Below are 24,703 nucleotides of genomic sequence, written 5' to 3'. Positions count from 1 at the left end.
AAAAATGTTAATAAATATTTTAAAATAAATGTAATATACAACATATTAAAATAAAACAGCCAGTTACATATTTTTTTAGAATTCAGTACATGCCAGTAGTCTGTAAATCAAAGTCTCATATGGATTTCTGAAAATGCACACACACTTTGATATTTTTTTTTTTTTTTATGTTTGTCCAGGCATGATCATTTTAATGTTTTAGAAGGAATTGGACATTAACTGTACTGACAGAGATTAATAATCAAACCACACTGAAAAAAATGGCAATTCCTTTATTATTTCAGACAAATGACAAACTCTACAAATGTGCCTGGTTGAAGAACTTGAGAAAATTTGAGTAAAAAAATAAAGATAAGAAAAATAAAACAAAGAAAGGGAGAGTGAGAATTACCATCCTGCTCGGACACAAATATAGTCTAAAACTTCAAATTCACTTGTGTTTTCTTTTCTTATAAAAAGAAAAACACATATGATGATTGCTAGCCTTTTAGGATGGCACACCTACAAAAAATTCCAGAGGTAGAGTACTTTTCTTTTTTAAACACTAGATTTTAAAAACCCAGCAACAGACAGGAGAAAAGACATACAAAAAAAAGTACTGCAAGCCTTCAGTACCTGGTGAAAATATCTGTATTTCTGAGGAAAACATCACACGAATGAAACAGTGTAAAGGATATATTCATGTCCATAGTAATCATTGGATATTTACATTTTATTTCCTATCAAATGCAGTTAGAACACTCAGAGGAGTAATAAAATAAAAAAAAACAGGCGGTGGGTTTGCGTACATTCTGGATCAAGCTTTTGGAATAGTGGAACGTTTTCCTTACCCATAAAACCTTCACTCCAAAAGGGAAAATACAATGACAATGTCCTGTTGAAAAGCAGCTATCTGCTCATCCAAGATTTCTGAGAAGCGACAGTTGGCCCGTATAAAATGAATATAAAAACAACCAAAAGAAAGAACAATCCCACAAAATCCACAATCAAGGACAACCACAGGGCTCGGGCTCGTATGATTCTATGAGGGATTCCTATAAAGGTGGCAGACAGGGATGTCAGGCCATCACGCGGTGACGAGGACCTCAGCTGCAGTTGGATGGATATCCTGAGAAGGGCTGGTTAGTTCTGGCGTCCCAAGAGGTGTAGAGCGCTGAAGAACAGAGAGAGCAGGAGAGAAGATCAGTCAGCAACATAATGCTTCAGTCCACTGTGACGTGATCACTCAATCTCTAACATACCTGTTCTGTAGCAGGTACTGAGCGTTCTGGATCTGGTCTTGGGTTCCTGTGATGGTGATGATGCGGTCCTCTGAACCCTGTAGGGGCTCGTCGATTTTGATAGACGCTCCAGACTCGTGACGGATCTGCTTGATCCTCTGACCCCCTTTACCGATGATCGATCCGGCCAGCTGAGAATCACAGCAGGAGTCAAATACACAATTCATGTGTAAATCGTATCGTTGCAGGAGTGATTTACTCACATCTTTAGGAATAGTCACTTGTGTGGTGATCACGGGCCCTTCGCTGTAACTACTCCTTCCACCTGGGCATAAGGAGAGAGGGATGTGTATCATAATGGGAGATTTATGAATATATGGCCTCTATAGCCTGGGACACACCAAGCCGATGGTCGGCCAATGTCGTCTCGTTTTTGACCGTTAGTCTGCGTTTTTTTTTTTTCAGTGTTCAGCACCGTTGGCTCTAGTCGGACAACGCTTGTGGTTTTACGCCCAATTCTGCATGTCAAATCAGCGGCAGATCTTGTAGGTGAGAGCGATCACTCTGATTGGCTGTTCAGCTTAGCGAATTAGCAAACGAGAAAACATGACTAAAGCAAACATTGCCATTCTTGTCATTTCTTCTCATTTGAACTGTGGATTATTTTAATAACAACAACATGGAACTTTGTGGAATCAAGACGTCGAAGCTTCACAAATCCGTCTGTAGTGACTGATACTGGTGTAAACTGGCAAATTGCTGCTTGCTTTGTATTTCCACAGTTCTGACTCTTCCAGTTTCCCTTTTTCGAATGCAGACTACTTCCACAAGCTGGTATGGGAGAGTCGTGTCCTCTCACGCAGGTGCCTATCCTGTGCAGTGTTTTTGCCCTGACGCCAGTCGGCTTGTTCTTTGCCATGGGTTTGGTGTGTCCCTATCTTATTATAACAGGGTGCTGTACTTACCAGATTGATAGGAGGAATCCCAAGATGAATTATTGTCTGATTTGAGAAACACAAAAAGAAAAAGTAAATAATCTTTACTGGACAGCAGTGGTTCCCAGCCTTTTCCAACTCACGACCCACTGCAAGAATTTTAACGGAAATGAAAAACTCTGGTGTTTTGAAAGGTTAGTGGATTCTGACTAACTTAAACACCTCTGATTGGCCATTGCGTTCCAGAAATTAACATTGCTCAACACTGCATAAATGTACTGCACTGTATGTCGGGCTAAAGAGAAAAATGTTTCAAACAGAGATCAGGCTTGACTTTAAGCCTATTCCGGTACAATAAAGTAAAACTAAAATAAGCTAAATAAATGTAAATCTTAATTTCTGCTTGTTCTCCGCTCCTACACATGTGAAGACTAGCGCTAGGTAGTAGCTACGGTATTTTCTTCGTTCAGCTATATTTTTAGTATTTTTGATGTCAGGCGTTGCTGCAGATTTATCCTTACTTGTAGACGGAGAAACTTCTGCATTTGTCCTTTTCAGCGACCCTGTTGATAACCATTTATCCATGTTTAAAACTTTGTAGCCTACAGTAACTATATGCAGCAAAATTATGGAGATAAGCTGGTGGTTTATTCTTAACAACCAAACAGTGAGCTTAAATATTGAACACACAGTGAAAGTTTAATGTTTATTTTTGTTATTTCATTTTATATCGAATCATTATATTTAATAAGACATTTTTACATATATAAAAAAATATATTTTTATTTAAAGTAAATGGCAGCCCCACTGCATTATCAAAAACCACCCCTGTATAGTAAGATATGTAAATTGGGCCACACTTTTGATAGTCTAGAATGTCAAAAAGTGTCCCGGTTTACTTGAATAAAATCTACAGAGCCCCTAAAACCACATGGTGATGATGGTATAATTTTTTTTTTTAATATTAATTTTTTAATATATCCAATATAAAATACATAGATACTATACATCTCAATGCTTTCACATTCACTTAAAAAAAAACATGTTCCCATACCCAAGAAACTTCTGTGATGGAAATATGTCGTGGGAGAATGTCAGTTTCTAAGGGAATGCAAGTTTCTCAAGGGAAAAACTAGCATCATACTTTAGTAATAGAATGCGTGTTTTTTTGGTGAGAGAAAGGAAAAGCATAAAAATATGATATCCCCTTCCATCTAGCCTCCCCATATCAAGTCACCTTATTTTTTATTTTATTTATATTTTAGATAAACCGTCCCCTATACTGCATGCAACATATAAAATAGTGGTTAGTTGCTTCACACATGCAGTACTCAGCCAGAACAAGTTAGTCAGATAGTTTATAAAACATTTCAAAGACTTTGGTGAGACTGAAAGGTGACAAAGGGTGAAACATTTTCCTCAAGAAAAAAAATATATTTCAAATGCAAAGAAATAAAACATTTAAAGAAAGACTTACCATATCCATCATTCTGTGAAGCAAGAGAGAACAGAAGGGTGAGAATCAAAAACCTCAAACTTACAGAAAACAATGCATCCCTCTCTTTATTTCCAATGCACCAAGCTACTCTGCTGTTTTAGATGCTATTGCTAAGAAAAATTAAAGTCAGCATGAAATGGAAATTGTGATGTACATAAGATATGTATATGTATTTTGACCTCTCAAAAGACAAAAGAAGTGTAGGGCAGTATTTGATTTTGTCAAACTGGAATTTATTGGATCACTGTAGTTTACTAATTGCAGCAAATGTTTTATGTAAATCTGACCGAAAAATTCTTGCTGGAGAATTGAAACTCATCTGTCCATTTGACAACCTTATTGAAGTGATGTGGCAGCAAGCAAGCAATTTTTTAATTAAAATTATGTGCACAGATTTTAAGTTACTTTTAGTAATAATAATTTAATAAGTGACAATTGGCCATATTTCATTGTGACTAATTGGCATGGCCTGTGGTTTTTAAATGTAGATTGAGTCATTTCTTGAAACTGAACTAAATAATAAATTGCAAAAACACTGAATACTGACCATGCTGCCTCCATAACGATCATTGCGTCCTCGTCTTTCCCCACTGGAGCAAAAAAGAAAAATCGACAATTATGGCATACAATGATTAACTGCTACACAACACAAGAAAGCATTATAGCTGATAACAAGGGAAATCTTGAACAGCACTGATACAACTGAAGAACTCACTGCCGTCTTTCTTCCATGTGGCCACGCTGGGAACTGTAGGAGTACTGGTCATCGCTGTAAAGTTAGAAACACAGCATCCAAAAAATTATTCCACAAGAAGATAAATCAATACTTTACGATAAACCAAAATTAAAACTCTTGGCAAAAACCAAACAAACATTCTAAAGTTTTTTAGACCCTATTTATGTTAAGGCTGGAATACACTACACAACTTTAAGTTAACAGTTATTGAAAAACTGGACATCACACAAAACAACTGAGGATTACAAACTAACAGACTTTCACGTCAAAGTTGTTCAAACTTTGAACTAGTTTAAAGTTGTTCCGAACATAAACTTGTGCAGAAACCTGCGCCTCCATGCACGAATGTTCTATAATCGGCTCAAAATATCAAAGATGTGTGATATCCTATGACACTCTGTGCCCTTCATACGCTACGCGTTTTTCTGTGAAGCCCGTCATCGCCGGCTGCCCAAAATCTGCAGACTGGCTCTGACTTTCTGCAACTAGCGTTGACTTGTCCAGACTGCAAATAAGGGGAAAATCAAGGCAAAAGGCATGTAGTGTATTCCAGTCTTTAAATTTCAACCGAATAAATATATACGTAGATTGAAGTGACTCACCCTCTCCTGTGGTGTGGGGGTCCCATGGGCATGTTTCGTGGGGGGCGACCCCCTCCTCTTCCCCCTCTTTGGGGTGGAGGGGGGCCCCTGCGTGGACTCATGTCATCATAGTCTCTCCTGTTCTGCATGTGGTGGCCACCACGACCTCCACTGGGGGGCATTCGATCAAAGCCTCCTCCACTGCCACGCCCCCGAGAAGAGAAGCCTCCCATTGGCCGGCGGCCCCGCTCTTCATACATCGTACTGAAGCCACCATAGTCGTAGGTCTCATCGTAAAAGTTGGGGTCATACTGCTGAGCTCTACCTTTAATGGGAGCCTGGAGAGAGAGAGAGGTAATGAGAAACATGTCTTACAACACCGTGACAAACAGCACTGTCAAATGATGTGTCGATCTGACCTCCACAATGAGCTCTAGCATGGTCCTGATGCACTGCACCACCCGCTCTGCTTTGCCCCCCACTAGCACCACACGGTCAGTGGACTGAGGACAGCACTCCTGAAAGAGCTTGATGGTGGTCTGGGTGCTCTAGAACAGAAGTTTTTTGATCAGCGCTATAAAATTCATATTTTATAGTTAAAATTCTCATCTTAGTGTCTTACTTCACGAAGTTCCTTGATCTTGGCACCCTTCACGCCGATGATGCTTCCAGCTAGACTCTGATGGATGAGCAGCCTCAGCTCACAGTCAAAGTCCACCCCCTTATGATGTTGATACTGCTCCAACCAATCAGAGAATCAGAAGTGCCATTTAAGTATACAGTAACAGCTTCAGAGAATGTGCAACTTCTCATCCAGGGGTGGCTTATGTAAATGACAATATTTTTTAATATACTTTGGGTCAAAAAATGGGTCTAAGTCGAACAGTTCATCACGATATGATATTGATTCTCATAGCCAGCGGTACGATATTTGCTGATACCTCAAAAAATTCTGTGAAACGATTACGATTCGGGGGTATATCGATTGATACATCTATATTATGATATTATATGCCTATTTTACACAACCAGTTACATTTTTATTAACTTACAAATGCAACCAAAATATGTAACATGAACATTTTTCTAAAAATTGCACATCCAATAATGGGACGAAAATCAAGTCAAGCATGAGATCAGTAATAATGAAAGCATTATGACATGACAAGTCATTCAGGCTTCTGTGTATTTTTTGTTTTGTTTGCTTGTTTTGTGGCTGCTAGTACACCCCCAGTCTGGGGCCCATGCAGGGCTCAAAAATAAATATGTATCACCCACCCCTACTCCCATCTCATGAATTGTGAAAAAAAACTCACCTCTTCTAGAGTAGGTATGATCTTCAGCAATATCTCAGCTACCGTGGGAATATCAGCACTGACGCTTAGGATTCTGTCAATGTAATGAATTGCATTCCACGAGAAGAGAGAAGAGAGCGTATATTAGACACACAAACAGCCTGAGGAAAACGGTCAGTGCTTTTTTTGAGCACATTTAAATGTGAGGGGGCCCAGACCCCAAAGAGAGTCATGCACTCCTTTGTCAAAGGGGAGTGGAGAACACAGGAAAACAAAGAAAAACAAACTGAAGCTCCTTCCTGTTGCTGAAACGTGAAGATACAGGGAAGGTCAGATATGAAACGGATAGAGGGGTGAAAAAGTGGAAGCAGAAAAAGCAGAAGAGCAAAAGTTTAAAAGTCAAATGCCACAGTAAAACAATGCAACAGACAAAAGGGAGAAAATATATTTTGCACTGCCCCTTCACCATAAATAACCAAATTCAGCCTTGTATTAGCAAGAAACCTTTAAAATGAAAAACTGTGGAAGGAGGACATTTCCCAGTCGGAGAGGGAAACAGGGTGGGAAAGGGCTTCCTTACATGACAGAAAAGGCATTTGAAAATAAGACAACAGTATTTTATATTCATATTGATCGTCATGGCAGCATCATACTCATGTTTCATGGCAGAAAGGGAGCAGTTTGTACATTAAGGATGTTAAAACAGTTCTGATATTGGCAGTAACAGAGCTGATATGACTTGGAGGTTGGAGTATCTAGGTGGCACGTACCGCTCGGGCCCACTGCTGTCTGGGACTGACACAGTGGCATTGTACTGCAGGGGGCGGGGCCAAGTACCCAGAGCAATCAAGCACACGGATGTCAATCAAGTAAGCCGCCCAATAGGAAGGGCGCGATTATGGGTGTGGCCAACCAGGGAGTCAGGAGGTCAGGCGGCAACGCAGGTGGGCGGTACGAGTTGATCCGGAATATGGGAATTGGCCAAAAATGAACAGAAAAATAAAAACAAAAAACAAGGAAAAGGGGAGAGGGAGTGGAAGAGGAATACATTTTTTAATTGGAAACACTTTCAGTGTGACTTTCAATTCTCATAATGTTGGAGGAGAATGGAGAACAGGAGAGGAACAGATTATGAGAATATGTACTAGGCCAAATACTATTTTAGCCAGTGTCAAAGATTCATATACTCTTCAATTAACTAAAGAGTACAATAGAATGTGGGGTGTTTATAACACAGCACTGTTTTCGTAACACAAACTGCCTTGGTTCCACAAAATCTATCTTTTTTTTTCTTGGATGATGAGTTTAAAGTGTTCTGTTGCTTTTTATACATACTAGCATTAGCATATTCTGACCCAGTTCTACAGACATCTGAGCTCCATCTACCAAAGTGTGTGTGTGTGTGGAAAGAGTGAGAATGTGCAAACTAAACAAACGAGTACTCACATCGGTGCGCAGAGCTTTAATATTCTTCCCACCCTTTCCGATCACCGCTCCGGCATTCTGCAGAGAAGAACCAATCAGCATTGAGGTACAAGAGGAGAAACGAAACTCCGAAGTGATGTGAAACTCAGCGACTTACTTTGCTCTGTAGCAGAATTCTGAGCTCCACCATGTCGTCAGAATTTCGGGATCGCTTATGGGGCATGTCGTCCTCAGTATCCTCAGCAGAACGCTTACCTGAAATGGCATTCGCAACACGTACATTTATCACATAAAAGTTGCAATGAACCGGACCTTGCGACAGATCTTTTCTTCTGTATTGTGACATATATTAGAGCAGTGTTTCCCAACCCTGTTCCTGGAGGCACATCAACATTGCACATTTTGGATGTCTCTCTTATCTGACCCATATATTTCTGGTCTTGGAATCTCTACTATTGAGCAGGTGGGTTGAATCAGGTGGGTTGAATCAGGTGTGTTTGATAATGTGTAGTGTTGGTGTGCCTCCAGGAATAGGATTAAGAAAAACTGCATTAGAGTGCAACATTATCGAAAAAGAAAAATGTTGGTCGGGGAAATGTAGGGTATGCATTGGATCTTGAGATCTGGGCATGGCACTCAATAGGGCCTTTGAACCGGGTAGTTCTAGGAACTTAAGCCGCGTTTCCACAGCAGGAACTTTCCCCATGAACTGTGGGCTTGTACTCTGTGTGTTTCGACCAGGGTCTAAATGAAGTTCCGGGTAAAAATTTGCCCCTCTGAAAAAGTACTACCTCGTCAGCATGGACTTTGTAAGTTTAGGAACTTTCAGGGGTGAGACTTGGGTGCTGAACATGCTGATTGGTTGAGTTCACGCAGCATTTCATTCCAACCACCATTTTTAAAAGTCTGTTGCGGTGCGTGCAGTAAGTTGTTTGCTATTCGAATCAACAATGTTTAAAAAATACGACCGATGGACAGACATGGTTCAGGCTTTATTAAGCTCAGAGAATGAAATCCAGCAGGAACTAGAAAGTAGTGCGCAGTCCTATGTCACCGGACTAATTTGCCTAATCTTTACGGTACTGTAGACCACTATGGAAACACAGACAGCAACAGGGTTTTTTCTGGGGGGAAAAAATTCCTGTAACAAATTGTTCTGGGAAATTTCGCTGAAAGTTATAGGAACTAGCCACCAGGGTGGTTAACCCAAGAACTAAATGTTCCCCTAGGGCCACTTTCCTGGTTGCATTCACACAGCCAGTAGAAACTCTGAAGTGACTTGTGAATGCGCTCGTTGTTGTGACTTATTTCGACAGTGCAGCAGACATTTATTTTGACGGCTCTAAGAAAGCCAGAGCCTGAACACACAGCGTTCCCATTCTCCATCTTCATTAGTTTACGACCTGTTTAACAGTCCTGTCAAATAAGTTATTAGATAGAACTGGTTACAAATAAAAACAAGTTACTGTGTTTTTAATATCCTGGAGGCTCACTGCCCCTCAAAGTTTATATTCAACCTGCTTCAGCTTGTTTGATTTAAGCAATCCTGAAGACCTTGATTAGCTGGTTGAACCTGGTTCAGGTGTGTTGGATTAGGGTTGGGGCGAAACTCTACAGGACAGTAGGCCTCCAGGACAGGAGCAGGGTTAAAGACCATGGTAAAGGCAGATGAACACGAATTTACAGGTTTAAGTGGACCAAATGACTGGAGAATTTGGCATATAAGAAAAGTTCATCATTTCACTGAAAGATCCAATTAAGACACTTTGATTAATTTACGAGATCAAAACAACGTTTTAAAAATGAAACATACTTGAATGAACCGTTTATAATAAAATCTCTAGCATGCATTTAGAAAATAGATAGGGTGAATTTATTTCATGCCGACTTTAGCCTTCTGTATGATATTTGCTATCAAATTCCTAAGGCCTCTAAATTGTCAACATGATCAAAGAAATTTACTTAAAAACCTGTTGTACACCATTCCTCTGCATGCCTTCTGTTATCTGATCGACAGACTTTTTTGTTAAGCAAGTAAAAGGTCTTTTAGTATAATTGTAAAAATGTCCCACTACAGGTTGTGGTTCACGTGACTTTTTGCTGTGAAATTATTACTGATTTTTATAAAGTAAACAAAGATATATGTTATACTGTCAGTAGGGGTGGGTGATATAGCCTCAAAATTCTATCACGATATTTCAAGAATATTTGCAATAATGATATTTATGACGATATAGACATTTTTTTTTGTTGTTGAAAATTCTTATGTTTATCTCGCCTAAATGTTTGCTCACTCATTGCGTTTTTACAATGTGGTAATTTTGTTGTTAAGAGTTTAGACAACACAAAGCTTGATTTCAATCTTTGAATTAAATGTTAAATGTGTGCAGGTCTAACACCAGTATTCAGAAATACTACAGGAACATAATAAAGTAATCAAATGTAAAATAACACATAGTCTTTTAGTTCTGTTTCCTGATTAAATTAAATACATAGGCTAATAATTCTCATTCATTACAATTAAAGCTATCTTTTGTCGTTTTGACGACAACATTAATGACAGACGCATAGCCTATGGCTGCTGTCACTTTTACAGCTAGTGCACGGATCCATTGCTGTTTTCATTATACTGTCTGTCACACTGTCACATGCGTTTTATACATAACCGACTGTGTTTATGAGTATACTTACCAAGACCGGAAGTTTTACACAATTTTGTGTTTTTCCCCCCATTAAAGCGATATAATCCGCGAAAAATTACTTTAGTTTCTCGCGAGCTGTACTCTATGTATGCACGCAGTGCAACTCTCTCAGAGAGTGCGCGAGTAGCTTACTGGATAGTTTAAAATCGCTTGAATGTTTAAACTTATAAGAATTAAGAAGACTTGAAAATTATAAACTTTAGTTACGATGCACTGATGGCCCGATTGTGCAAGAGACCATTCAGTCATGTCCCGACTCCTAAACGCGCGCGAGAGAAGACGCGCGTCGGCAGCCCCGCTGAACACTCAAGCTGTTTGTGAAATTGCTAAATCGTCATCGGAGGCTGACAGGCTGCTCTCGCGCTCAGACAGGTGGTGTTGTTGTGCGTGCTATGGAATGTAAATGCGCCATACGTCATCGCGTCGCTATATCATTGATATCGCGATATGACACTTTTTTATCATGTAAAAATGTATACCGGTATTATCGTGTAAGGTATGATATGGCACACCCCTAACTGTCAGCAATATTTCAAGATGGACACTTAAGGTGCTCTAAGCAATGTCACGCATATTTTAGGCCAAAACATTTTTGTCAAATACATCAAACATCTCCTCACTATCCGCTAGCTGCCTGTCCCCTGAACACACTGTAAATAAACGCGTTCCCTGCAGAAACCCCAGGCTCCACAAACGGCAACAAAAACAAACTGTAGCAACCCGCGCCACAAAGCATAAACTGTTCCAGCCAATAACCGACAAGTAGGGTTTGGGGGCGGGTTTGGGGGGTTAGTGCGCGAATGAGGAGGAGGGAGGGTCTAGCTAGCCTCCGTTTTGTTTGACAATACTTTAAACGTCAACAAGAAGTGACGTCACCCGACATTGCTTAGAGCACCTTTAAGGCCCGTTCACACCAAGAACGATAACTATAAAGATAACTATATTAGCATCCACAGTCCACACCAGTGGATGATATCATTGTTTATTCTAAGATTTTTCAGACTATTACCGTATCAGAAACAATTAATGTTCGAATAGGGCTTTAGACATTGATTCATTCATTCAATATATTGAAAATTGAATTAAAAAAATTATCCAATTAATATAAATAGACTGTATGATATATATATAGACTTAAATAAGACTCTAGCAATAAACTTTTTTCCAGAATCTTTAGTAAATTACATGTTATTTTGTTTAGTTGTCTATTCAGAATCCCTATATAAAAAAAAGAAGTGATTCTCAATTTATCCAGAAACGTGCAGCTCTAGAGTGAGAATATGAACACAATGGTGAGTGGTGGAATTGGTTGCGATGCAATGGGCACCAGGTAAAATCTTGCCTTGGGCAGCAAACTGGTCAGGGACGGCCCTGTTAAAGGTTAAACCAGATACTGCACAAGAAAAAGCAGGATTTTATCCGTTGGGAATTGGATTGTGAAAATCGGATGAAGACTAACATTTTTTTTTTCTTTGAAAAAAAAGAGTGGACAATAACAACATTACACATATTGTTTCCATTTTAATTTTACACTGCTTTTAAAAGAAAAGGCTGGATCTTACCGTTACTCTCATTGTTGCTGTAAGTGTCCTCTTCCTGCGGGTCGTTTTCTGGCTCCATTATCTATCTACAACAAGCGGAGATGAACAGCTCTCTCGTTTCTATCGGATGCCTAAGGAAAAATACAAATAGTACATGAAAGAAAATGGTATATTATCTAATGGGATGCTAGTCCCAACTGTAAAACTCTAAACTACTTTTTTATAACCTTTAACCATTCTATGAATCTCATCAGAATGAAGACTTCTCTTTGTCAATGGAGCATGATTAGCAAAAAAAAACATTATTTTAAGTGAAATTATAAAAATAATTGTGTGTGTATATATATATATATATATAGATATAACAGAACTGAAACTAAATGTTCTAGCAGCTATTCTTCAGTATTGAAAAAACTGAAAAATAATGTACTGCAATATACCTAAAATTAGCAAGAAACTATAAAGAACATTAAAAACAAACCTACAATTGGGTTGTGTCTCAAAAAGTATTAGGCTGCCTATCGTTACCTAGACAGCATTGTGCGCAACACAAGGGCTTATGAACGGCGGAACGCGCCTGTGTTGCTAACAAACTATTCGCCGAATGATTCCTGACGATGTTGTTTAGACATGCAACTTACAGTGCTTTGAAACACAGGATTACAGTTAAATGAATTGATTAGCCGCCATCTTCTTGTACGGAATCAGCTGCCTGCCTGGCTAATTAACAATAGATAGTTTCAGTGAGCTAACGAGCTTGCTAACTAACGTTACCATAAAGTATTTTTCCACAAGCAGTACTCGTAGATACTACGCATTCTGCTGAAAAATAAAACTAAACAAAAATAATATACAACGCCAACACGTTCTTCAACGCATGCCAAACGGTGGAAATTACAGTAGAGGAAATAGCTTATTAGGACTGCTAGCTTCCTTTAGCTAACACAGAAGAGGCTAGTTGTCTAGCAAGAAAAAAATAATGCAAACTGCGACAATAATCCGTGTGCACGAAAACGTATATCGATAATTTAAAACTATGAACATGTTTAACACTATTATATATTGGTTTATTGTGTAAAACCGATAATAAAATGATTTTTGTATCAGGAAATGTACCTACCGACCTGTTCCTGTCTTACTCCCCCTTCGTAAAAACAATGACGCACTAAATCTATCTTTCTACGGCGATGTAGCGCGGACCAATGAAAGCACCTCCCTCCACAAAAGAAACGTGCTCTGATTGGTCCAAACCCCAGCATAACCGAAACTCCAGCAGCGTAACGGACAATCATTGGTCAACTGAAACGCCAATCATTTATGACCGCTTTCATGATTAGTACGGCTAGTTAGCCGTGGAAAGTACAGTTTTGTTTTAAAATGAGATAAGTCTAATTGTGATATTTCTTTGTACTTAGATGAAGTATCAAAACGTAACTGCAATATCAGTAACTTTAATATCAAAAAGTCGCTGTAAGGGAGTCACAAGATAATCCGTAGTATAGGCAAAGATGTTATAGGTTATGATCGCAACACATTTATCAGAGCAAAGTGGCGCTCTCAAATCAGACACCATGCAGCCTGCACAGGAATAAAGGTGGAGTTACTCATTTTCTGGTAAGGTATCTACTTTAACTAAACATACAAATGTTGTACACAGTATAGTATAGTATGCAGTTTAGTAAGTTGCTAACTATGTGTTTTTTATTTCGAAAAAGTATTTAAATATAATAACAATTCCGCTTACACACACACACACACACACACACACACACACACACACACACACACACACACACACACAGGTCAAAAGTTTGGAAGCATTACTATTTTTAAAGTTTTGAAAGAAGTCTATTATGCTAATCAAGCCTGCATTTATTTGATCAAAAATACAGAAAAACTGTAATATTGTGAAATATTATTTTAATGTACTTTATCATTTATTATTTATTTCTGTGATGCAAAGCTGAATTTTCAGCATCATTACTCTAGTCTTCAGTGTTACATGATCTTTTAGAAATTATTCTAATATGCTGATGTATTATCAATGTTAGAAGCAGTTGTGCTGTTTTTTTATAACCTGTGATTTTTAGGATTCTTTGATGAATAAAAAGGTTTAAAAATCAGCATTTATTTCAAATAGAAATATTTTGTAACAATATACACTACTGTTCAAAAGTTTGGGGTCGGCATTTTTCTTTATTTTTTTAAAGAAATTAATACTTTTATTCAGCAAGGATGTGTTAAATTGATTTTAAAAAGTGACGGTAAATATTTATATTGTTAGAAAAGATTTATTTTGAATCAATGCTGTTAACTTTTTATTCATCAATGAATCCTGTTTCCAAAATTGATAATAAATCAACATATTAGAATGATTTATGAAGGGTCATGTGACACTGAAGAGGAGAAATGATGCTGAAAATGTAGCTTTGCATCACATAAATAAATTATATTTTAATAATTTCATAATTATATTTATTTGTCGCAGTGGATGAGACGCATGCCTTTAAATAAATTAAATAAAATAAATTAATTAAATAAATATTTACCGTCACTTTTTAAAATCAAATAAAAATAAATTTATTTTTATTTAAATAAATGTAGGCTGTTCACCAAAAACATTCAAAATAGTAATGTTTCCAAACCTTAGGAACTATATATAATAATTTTTATGCATTTTTTTTAAATCATACAATGACATTTTTAAGATAAAATGTATTATTTAATCATAATTGGATGTGGAAGCCTTAGAATTAACATGTTTAAATAAATGTGTTAATTTAAAAAGTCTAAATCATACACATTTGCCTCTTTCCATGTTTAAAAGGTAAAGCTCTAGTGTTTGGGACAGTGAGAGGATGTCAGTGGGTGAAGTCCAGGTTACCCAGGCATGGCTGCGCTCCGAATGGCACGTCCAAGTCCCTCATGCCTGGCTGGACGCTTGTGTGAACTGGATAAAGGAGGAGGCGGATAGAGAATCCGTGCCTCAGTCGCAGCTGAATCAGCGTGTTTTGGAGCAATGGCTGCTGACTGACCTGCGAGATCTGGCCCACCCGGTTCTTCCCGAGAGGATTTCGGAGGTGCTGAAGACAGAACTGGACAGCTGTTACTGTGTTCAGATGGACTCTCTACTAGACATCAGCCAGCCCGCCTACACTCAACTACAGCGTATTCGGGGCACCGACCGCTCCAACGATCAAGTGTCGGCTGTTACGCAGGAAACGCAGAGGCCGTGGGAGGCCAAGCCCACGCGTGTGTTGATGTTGCAGCTCACGGATGGAGTGCAAAGTTTGGAGGGTATGGAATACCGGCCCATCCCGGCTCTGAGTACAAACCTGGCTCCCGGCACGAAGCTACAGCTAGTCGGGCCGATCGTCGTACGTCTAGGGGTGTTGCTCTTGAAAGCTGAGAACGTGAAGGTGTTGGGTGGGGAGGTGGAACAGCTTTTGGAGATGTACTCTCAAGGCAGAGTGCTTTGTGGGACACTTGGTTTGCCTGAGGAGAACCATCCACAAGGCGAGGAACCAGATGACCGGGAGCTTCTGGCTGCGGTAGATCATCAGGTAGCTGACAGTGGTTATGACAGCGTGACTTCAGAAGCTTCATTCAGACCGCAACCCCGTCCGCAAGCGATGCCCATATCCAGGGAAGACAACTGGGATAACATGGATGAAATCCCAGATGATGACTTCAGAAGTATTCCAGACAATTTTGACGATGTTCTGCAAAACGCCGCTGATGATATGATGGACTACATCCCTGAGGACTTTGATGACATCCCGTTAGAGGAGCTGGACAGGGTGATGAGCCCGATAGATTCACCAAGTACTCAGGAACACTCTGAAATCAAGCAACCTGACTCAAATATACCAAGCCATCCCAAAACAAAAGAACTTAACCCTCTGAGTTATCGCTCCAGAACTCCTCACCAAAGCAGACCCTTACGCCCAGAAGTTCTGGATACATTTGGTGCAAGTTCCTCTACAAACACAGGTGGATCTTCAAGCATCTCTACAAACACAGGTGGGTCTTCTGGTTGCGATGGAGACGCTCCAGTTCCCATGTACCTCTGCACACTACAGGCATGCGGTTGGCCGCCCGTAAGGGTTCAGGTTTTACGACTACAAGCTTTCATTGTCACACTGGTGGGAAATTTGCGCGTCATTGGCGGTGCGTGGAAACTGGGAGCCACGATATCAGACGGAACCGGGTACTTGGACGTGGATCTGTCTGACGCCATGCTGACCAGTCTCATCGGCTTCTCGGCAACAGAGGTCCGAGAACTGCGGAAAGACCCGGCGAGACGTGGCGAGTCAGACAGTGGGATCCTGCATTGTCAGAGAGAGCTGGTGGATATGTGCTGTATGATGAGTGTACAGGTGGATCCGACGGGAAGAGGAGTCGTGTTGAGTGCCAGTCCGCTCTCGGACAGAGAATGCTCCGAACTACAGAAAAGAGTAAAAGAGAGGAGGAAGTAAGGGCTGCTTATTCTCTCAACCTAACCTGACAGTGTTTGCACTGATTCAGTCTGTTGTTTCAACGTGATTTGAGTGGAATAAATTGTTTTGGTTCACTCAGTCTCAAGAAAATGGCTTAAAAATTCATGCCACATTACATTTCAGAATTCATTGTATTCCTTTTTCGTAAATACTTTTGTTTTGTTCGATTTTTGGGTTTTACATTTCAATGTCTTCTGTGATTTTATCAATGTAAAAAATAATAAAGCATTTCAACATCACTTTTTTTTTTTTGCTATGTGCTTTCTACTGTGTTCTGAGAGGTTTTAACGTTTTTCTTAACACACTATTCCTCAGTAAACCAGGTGATTTGAGGTATTACTATATTAAGTAACAGTGCAGGTGTAACTCAGGAAATCTTTCCAACTTCCTTCCAGAAGATTTTATTTTATTTAAATGTATAACGTCTTGTGCAATTTTATTCTTTTGTATTTTTCAATTTTATTGTGATTGGTGCGTGGGTGCGTGTGTGCATGCGTGCGTGTATACATATACATACATACAGTGGTGTGAATAAGTTAGGCCCCCCATGCTAAAGTTGCCTAAAAAGAGGAATAAAAAATCATCTTTTGGAAATTGATCTTAATGGCTTAATTGGAAAAATGAGGAAAAATCCAACCTTTAAGGACACCAATTTTCTTTGTGTATGAATAATGTATCATAAATAAATAAATGTTCTTCCTTAAAATACAGGGTGCATAAGTCATTGCCCCCCTATGTTAAATTCCCATAGAGGCAGGCAGATTTTTATTTTTAAAGGCCAGTTATTTCATGGATCCAGGATAATATGCATCCTGATAAAGTTCCCTTGGCCTTTGGAATTAAAATATCCCCACATCATCACACACCCTTCACCATATCTAGAGATTGGCATGGGGCACTTTCCATAAGATCATCTTTCAATGCAAATCAAACCAGCTATTAGGCTAACTGAAATAAAACCATGCCAATCTCTAGATGTGTAAGATTAATGTTAAGTGTGAGATTTAGTAGTTTTACCCCTGCAAGGCAGACAGGAGTAATGCAAGAAAAAAAAGCATAACTTACCAACATTCGCAGCAGGAATATGGTGCACATGCTTCAAATGTTCCTTCAAATGTATGGGAATTTAACATAGGGGGGCAATGACTTATGCACCCTGTATTTTAAGGAAGAACATTTATTTATTTATGATACATTATTCATACACAAAGAAAATTGGTGTCCTTAAAGGTTGGATTTTTCCTCATTTTTCCAATTAAGCCATTAAGATCAATTTCCAAAAGATGATTTTTTATTCCTCTTTTTAGGCAACTTTAGCATGGGGGGCCTAACTTATTCACATCACTGTATGTATTAGTTCAGTATTTTTGTGACTTCATTTCATCGATACATTATGCCACCATCAGTGCTGTTACCGCCGAGTCTGATTATGTTGGATATTTGCTAGGCTTAACGTTCACATTAGCATCTTCTCTTTGCAAGGAACATTTGAAGCATGTGCACCATATTCCTGCTGCAAATGTTGGTAAGTTATGCTTTTTTTTCTTGCATTACTCCTGTCTGCCTTGCAGGGGTAAAACTACTAAATCTCACACTTAACATTAATCTTACACACACAAAAAAACATTAAATTACACTTAATTTCAGCATTTACTCTCCCTTTCGAGTGCCATCGGTAAAGCATGCTGGGAAATAGATATCCCAGCTGTTTCAGTTAAATTTAAGTTAGTCTAAAATTAAAATAAATAATTTCATAAAACAATCATCAAAACAATTAAACAGTTCAGTTTACTTAAAATATATCAGTTCTGTTAACTTGAAAGAAAAAGAAAGTCCTAAATACTCATAAAATTAATTTGACTGAACTAATTTGTTAATTTTAAGTTTGTCCTACTCAAAACAATTAATTATTTTGAGCGTTAGAGTTTAAACTAAAATAAAAAGTAAATATGAACAATAAAGACTGCAGTGCAATGAGAAAAAAGTAGTAACACCAATACATGATGAGGCCTCAAAAACTCTAGGAACAGTTAAAATATAGGTTGTTAACTTCCACTTAAATTAAGATTCTGATGAAAGTTGAACTAATTTGAGTGAAACTGGAAGACTATTCCACAGTTTTGGCCCAACAACAGAAAAGGCATGATCGCCTCTCAACTTTAATCTAGATCTCGGGACCATCAACCATCTTTGTTCAGAAGGCCTCAGAGATCTAACAGATGAGTTTGGATTTAAAAGTTCACACATATATTAATTAAGGAGTTGATCAGGTCAGAGCTTTAAATGTTTTCAAGGTTTTCAGTAAGGTGATCATGAAAACAAGCGGTGCCTTTTGGAATTACTGCTTTGTCTTTCTCAAACTATTGTTTTTGGGACATTTCTCCCTGGTTTCACAGACAAGGCTTAAGCTAGTCCCAGACTAAAATCCGTGTTTGAGCTGTTTTAGCTGAAAGCAACTTGCACTGACCTATCTTAAAATAGATCAGTCATTGTTTTGTCACAAAATGCACTACAGTTTTTTTTTCAAACCAGGCCATTAGGTTTTTGAGAAAATCAAGCAAGTATTCAACATAATAAGACTCAGCGGTAACAGCACTGATGGTGGCGTAGGTGAAATTAAGTCACAAAAATACTGAACTAATACATACACACACACACACATATATATAGAGATATATATATACATACAATTAATATATATATACATATAATTTATATATATATATATATATATATATACATATATATACATACACACTTATATATAATATATACATATATACACATATATATATATATACATACATATATATATATATATATACACACATATATATATATATATATATATATATATATATATATATATATATATATATATATATGTGTGTGTGTGTGTGTGTGTGTACATATATATATACAATTAAAACGGTTTTAAAGCAATCAGATTATAAACCCTGTCAGAATTAAATGTAGGCCTAATATCTCATACCACAATAAAATCAGTGTAGTATAAGTAGTAGTACTAATACTAAATTAATTAATTGTGGAAAATAGGAAATATGTAGCTTTTGACTTTATTTTGTTAGTAGGCAGATAAAGGCATTTAATGAAAAAAAAACACCCCCATATGTATAGTCTTTGTGCAGCATAGCAAAAAGCAACAAATGCTAGAACTGTACTCAATCTACATAGGCCTATTATCATTTTTATCATTATTATCAAGACTTTTAAATCCGTCATCCTAAATATAAGAAACAATAGCTTAGGCCTACTTGTGATGCTTGCCTTTAGCATAGACTGCTTAAAAGTCTTTAATCAAATACTAATGTGTACCGGTAGATGGCACCAGTGGGATGTAATCCTGCATTTCTACATCCCAAATGGACCATTTAATGAACCAGCTTAGATGTTCTTCCTGCTGGTTACATAAATGTGTGCAAAAAACAAAAAATCTCTGAAGTGGAAAAAGTATGCACAATTCAAGACCACAACAAGGCAAGGCCTTTCATAATGAAGTATCTCTTGTGTTAAGTAGCCTAATCCCAAACTCCATCTGTTACTTCGGTCCTGGTTTTATTCATATGGCTTTATTCATACTCATGTTTATGGTTTATGCCTTTATGGTCCTGGGGCCTGGACTAAAAATACCTGAGTGTCATTAACTGAGTGCGCGTAAACTGCCACTTGTGCGCTCATCTAATTCTCCTGTCCTTTGATTTATCCCGCGTCGTGCGTCAATCTTGACGTCATTGGAATGATGCTTGACCCGGGTAAGGAGGTTGAGCGAGCTGCTGTTCTGAATCGGTTCATTAAAACGATTCGTTCAATCACCTGGGGCCTCATTAACCGTTGCGTACGCACAAAACAACCCCTGAAAAAGGCGTACAATTCCGACGCATAAGTTGTGATTGATAAAAACAAACTTGACTGGAAATGTGCGCACCTGCACGCGAACTCTGACCCATGCGTACGAACGTTTTGGAGATGGAGCAGTTTGGCGACACCGATGGTGAGCTGGAGTTAAATGTCTTTTTGGTCACTTTTAGACAGAACATGTTAATAAAATAATGTATACAGAAAGATAATTAAAATATAATTTCACTCACCAAGCCTATCACTTGAAGCAAATCTTAAATGTCCGCGCCAGCGAGCGAGTTATGATGTTCAGTGAAACTGACGCATATTATCTAACGGCAGATGAAGTAAAACCATATCTTCATTATGAGTCCTAATCATAAATACAACGCATGTTCACAATAACATCATAAAATAAATACAATATAAAATAAAATAAATACAATAATGATTTAAACTATGTTTTACTTCTGATATAAACATTTAGATTAAAGATGCCATTCATGGAGTTAAACACAATCATTACAGAGAAGTTACAACATTTTTTATATTCGATAAATAGAAATATCTGTTGTGGATGCAATGCTTTTGAACACTTTTCCTGTGGCATGCTGGGTTTGAATGTTTTAACTATAGCCTACAGAGATAATTGCTTATCATGATAATAGCAGATTGTCTGAGAAAATAGTTTCGTGCAAATAATGCACAACAAGGTCTATATGTTTCCATTAAAAATATAAATCAATTAAAAATACTATTTGGCCAGTGGAAAAGATTGAGAAAAAATTTCTCTGAAATGTAATTTACACTATTTGATTTATTTATTCAAAAACAAGGCAAGGATATAGGCTACTAAATGTATTTCATATTTTCCTAATGTCTTGTACCGTTAAACATGTTATCACGTGGATGAATAATCATATGCAAATTATATGCAGATGAGGATATGCATAGTAAAACTAGGCGTTGTAAGCTCCATATGGTTATTTTGGAGAGGAGATGCATGTGTGCACAATCTTTCCGCTGACTGGGATTTATAAAGTGAATTCGAATAAAGTGAAAATATGTTTTTGCATAGCCATTTTTGGCTTTCGTAGGCTACACTTTTAGTAAGGATCCTACCCACAGTTTTTTTAAATGAGACCTGCAGGTGGCGACAAGTGAGTGCCCTTTTGTGTTATGAGCAAGTCATCATTCCATTAGTTAAAGTCCCCCAGTAGTCAATAATTTGATCCCTTAAAACTAATTTTTGATCACCAAAATTATATATTTAAAAAAAATTTCCTTGAAAAAAAACATCTTCATGTCTTAAGCTTGAATGTATCTCTACACCCTTGCTTCATTTAGTATACTCGGTTCTATGAATATGCTAATTAGCCCCGCCTCCACTCACTCACAGCAGCTCAGAGATCCACACGTTGACCATCACACATTGAGCTGATTGGTTACAAGGTAGTTTGTGACGTCAGAAACACCATCGATTTCAAACTGAGTTCTTGAGTCTTTGATTCACTGCAGTTTTAAGGAGAAAATACTCAGCAATGGTGTTGACTTATGCATTTACACATGGTTTGTCCTAAAGCATATCAAAAAACACCACATACACATAAATAAACAATTATAAATTTGTAACTAATGCTGCCAACACTACACGATTTTAGCCCTGATTTTCTATACGCCGACAGTTAATGTCGATCGCTATAAGATTGAAAACATCATCTGAGTGACGATGGCTGTTTGAAATATCAAAGACATGAGCCGCTGATACAAGAGAGAAATGTATATCAAGTTTAATATCTAGACTAGACAACAGAGCATAGGACCATTGCTTATCATCATCATCATCATCATCATCATCATCATCATCATCATCATCATCATCATCATAAAACAGATAATAGCTAAAAATCCATTATGATTTACAGTTGCCCTGACACTTTAATTGTGTATGGTCGTTATTTTATCGCAATTCTTGTAACACAATTCTGAACGAATCGTGTCATTGCTGGTTTCTGTTACATTATTATGCTTTTTTCCTGCTCACAATGTATGGTTATATAGGCTACTGTAGATCATTTTTAGGTGTATTATTTTTAATCAAATAACATTTTTATTTTGTTCGTTTTATGTGTTGTATTCAATTTATATATAAATTATTTATTTAGTTTATTCGAATTTTTACTATTTTTTACTCCAGTGAATTTTTTTGCACTTCTTTAGACTTTTCCACGGACACCCTAGCACCCCCTTGTGGCCCCCAACGCTAAAAAATTACATTTACTATTTCAATTAATAGTAAAATCCCATCAAATTGAATTGAATAATCCTTACATATTATTCCAACTAGAAATTAAGAATTTCAAATGAGTAAAAACAACTAAAGCCTAATAAAACATTTTGTATAAATCTTAAACATAAATTGAAACATAGGCTTTTTTTTTTTTTTACATTTATGAATACGAATCACATTCCCCATTCTCTTGTTCATTTCAGTTAGATGGAATTTTACTGTTAATTGAAATGCGTAAATCTTGAAAAAAGGCTCTATTTTTTGTGTGAGTGTATGATCCCGGCCGGACCCCATTGAAAACGCGCTTCAAAAGAGAAATAGTAGTAGCTACTCCAGGGGATGAGTCGAAAACTACGAGTAGAAACGAGAGATTTTCGTTCATTTAAAAATTCATTCCAAAAACGGATTCATTCACGAACGAAACATAGTCTACTGCCGTGCTATAGCCTACATTTTCCTCTTGTCTCAGCGGCTCCTGATGTTTCAAACAGCGATCGCCACTCAGATGATGACGTAGCTCCGATTTGCCTCAGTTTTTAGTCTTTCAGGAATTCTGTGCTAATTAGTGGCAGTCATTACCATAATCTGAGCAACAACATTTCTGAAAGGAGATAAAACAACTGTCCTGACTTGATAGCCTACTAACGGAATCACAACATAGGCTGTATGCGATGTAGCCTATACACACGCCTTAACTTAAAGTCTCAAGTCTTGATCGGTGTAAGGATGGCACACGTTGTCAATAATCAATAAAGTGCTTTAATGATCTGTTCTCCTCCTCTCCTCTCCTCTCCTCGTCTCCTCCCCTCAGATGCGCATCATCCAGCGCTCGCGCTCCCTCACTTCGCACTCGCGTTTCTCAAGTGCGCGTCTTCTGCATTTAACGCCAGCCTCATTCGAGGTAGAGCGACACACACAGAGGCAAGAGGGAGAGATGAATACGAGCACTTCGAGTAGATAGACGCCCGAGACAAGGTCGACCGAGTCTCACGATCCGTTCTGCGTGTCTCGCGCTCGGACGCTCCAGACGCGGGCGCGTGTGTTTTGAGCTGTCTCCTCTCCACGCGTCGGTTTCCAGGGGTCTTAAATCTGGAGGCGAGGACCCGGGGATGAGCCTGCTGTCGAGGGGCTTCGGCATGGCGGGCTGGGGGTTTCGTTGGGTTCTGGTTCTGGTTCTGGTGCTGCTCGCGCTCTGGAGGCCCGGGACCGCTTGTCCGGAGCTCTGCACATGCACGGGCGTGCGGATCTCGTGCGTGGATGCGGAGCGCAGTATTATGGCTTTTCCAATGTTGCAGTCCGAGGCAGAGATGGAGAATATCACAGACATGTAAGTCATACAGAAGATGCCAGGGGTCACTGAAGGTGATCATGCATGTTGTGTCAACTCTTTAAGCCAATGAACTTGCATAATTGTGTCAATGGTTTATTCAATTTGATTTATTGTAGGCTACTTGAATTACTGTGCCGAAGTAATTTTATAAGTGCAAAACACATTATTATTGTAATTACATTCTCTTCAGTGCTGCTTCTGGTGTGTCACAATATGTTTGCAAAAATAATGATATGAGCCAGATGCCAAGACATTTCGATGGACTTTAGGTTACAAATCACACCAAGCATGGTGTATTTCCCCTGGATGATTTTTTTAAAGAGAATGTTCTTGTTGCTGTTTACAGATACATTGCAAATCAAAGCAGTTTCACATCCATTAATGAAAAAGATCTCAACTTGTACCGCAACCTCAGAAACTTGTGAGTACTAAAATGTGGAACAATTTGTATGTTCTTTATATGCGGTGAGATGGAAATTTATGACATCGGTGTTTGTCTTATCCCTCAGAACTGTAACAAACACGAGGCTCACATATATTTCGAGGCAGGCCTTCCAGAGCAACCTGAAACTACAATATCTGTGAGTGTTTTGATTTTGGACCAGCTGGAGGTTCAATTTAGCATGCTTTGATTGTTTACAAAGTTACAAACATCTGATATTATGGGAATTTAGTATGTATCTTTATCAGTGCTGATCATTGCCTCCTTTTTCAGGAATCTCAAAGAGAACAATCTGTCGTATCTATCCTGGAGGACTTTTCATCATTTAAACATTTCATCCCTGTGAGTCTC

At 38.2% G+C, this 24,703-nt stretch overlaps 4 protein-coding genes across 17 annotated transcripts in view; 3 read left to right on the top strand and 1 right to left on the bottom strand.

Annotated features, from left to right (window-relative positions):
- rmi1 (RMI1, RecQ mediated genome instability 1, homolog (S. cerevisiae)) overlaps nt 1-16,671 on the top strand; it is a 362,517-nt gene extending 345,846 nt beyond the window's left edge. The window contains exons 1-2 of one of the 2 annotated variants that reach the window (XM_077223817.1): nt 13,232-13,547; nt 14,761-16,671. In XM_077223817.1, the coding sequence (XP_077079932.1) occupies nt 14,792-16,411 (1,620 nt within the window). In that variant the 5' untranslated portion in view covers nt 13,232-13,547; nt 14,761-14,791 and the 3' untranslated portion in view covers nt 16,412-16,671. Of the gene's footprint in view, nt 1-13,231; nt 13,548-14,760 lie in introns of those variants that run through there. The other variant, XM_077223819.1, reaches the window with a different exon arrangement.
- The window catches only part of naa35 (N-alpha-acetyltransferase 35, NatC auxiliary subunit), a 287,987-nt gene that overhangs the window by 142,725 nt on the left and 120,559 nt on the right, over nt 1-24,703 (top strand). The window lies entirely within an intron of this gene.
- hnrnpk (heterogeneous nuclear ribonucleoprotein K) overlaps nt 253-24,703 on the bottom strand; it is a 66,510-nt gene continuing 42,059 nt past the window's right edge. Inside the window, exons 1-18 of one of the 9 annotated variants that reach the window (XM_077223822.1) lie at nt 13,054-13,146; nt 11,955-12,064; nt 7,848-7,945; nt 7,712-7,768; nt 7,036-7,079; nt 6,287-6,359; nt 5,593-5,706; nt 5,390-5,518; nt 4,992-5,308; nt 4,802-4,894; nt 4,369-4,422; nt 4,201-4,243; nt 3,633-3,645; nt 2,677-2,718; nt 2,186-2,221; nt 1,484-1,545; nt 1,242-1,411; nt 253-1,153 (exon numbers count right to left, since the gene is read on the bottom strand). In XM_077223822.1, coding sequence (XP_077079937.1) covers nt 1,123-1,153; nt 1,242-1,411; nt 1,484-1,545; nt 2,186-2,221; nt 2,677-2,718; nt 3,633-3,645; nt 4,201-4,243; nt 4,369-4,422; nt 4,802-4,894; nt 4,992-5,308; nt 5,390-5,518; nt 5,593-5,706; nt 6,287-6,359; nt 7,036-7,079; nt 7,712-7,768; nt 7,848-7,945; nt 11,955-12,012 — 1,434 coding nt within the window. In that variant the 5' untranslated portion in view covers nt 12,013-12,064; nt 13,054-13,146 and the 3' untranslated portion in view covers nt 253-1,122. Of the gene's footprint in view, nt 1,154-1,241; nt 1,412-1,483; nt 1,546-2,185; nt 2,222-2,676; nt 2,719-3,632; nt 3,646-4,187; nt 4,244-4,368; nt 4,423-4,801; nt 4,895-4,991; nt 5,309-5,389; nt 5,519-5,592; nt 5,707-6,286; nt 6,360-7,035; nt 7,080-7,711; nt 7,769-7,847; nt 7,946-11,954; nt 12,065-13,053; nt 13,147-24,703 lie in introns of those variants that run through there. The other 8 variants (XM_077223820.1, XM_077223827.1, XM_077223821.1 and 5 more) reach the window with 8 other exon arrangements.
- Nucleotides 20,229-24,703, top strand: part of ntrk2a (neurotrophic tyrosine kinase, receptor, type 2a) — a 50,488-nt gene continuing 46,013 nt past the window's right edge. The window contains exons 1-5 of one of the 5 annotated variants that reach the window (XM_077223786.1): nt 20,229-20,444; nt 23,659-23,907; nt 24,257-24,331; nt 24,420-24,491; nt 24,626-24,694. In XM_077223786.1, coding sequence (XP_077079901.1) covers nt 23,690-23,907; nt 24,257-24,331; nt 24,420-24,491; nt 24,626-24,694 — 434 coding nt within the window. In that variant the 5' untranslated portion in view covers nt 20,229-20,444; nt 23,659-23,689. Of the gene's footprint in view, nt 20,445-23,267; nt 23,908-24,256; nt 24,332-24,419; nt 24,492-24,625; nt 24,695-24,703 lie in introns of those variants that run through there. The other 4 variants (XM_077223783.1, XM_077223788.1, XM_077223787.1 and 1 more) reach the window with 4 other exon arrangements.

This window comes from Siphateles boraxobius, unplaced genomic scaffold (genome assembly GCF_051911475.1).
Source record: "Siphateles boraxobius isolate OS27281-9 unplaced genomic scaffold, OSU_SipBor_1 9, whole genome shotgun sequence".
Classification (NCBI taxonomy): Eukaryota; Metazoa; Chordata; class Actinopteri; order Cypriniformes; family Leuciscidae; genus Siphateles; species Siphateles boraxobius.
This window is presented reverse-complemented; position numbering and strand designations above follow the sequence as displayed.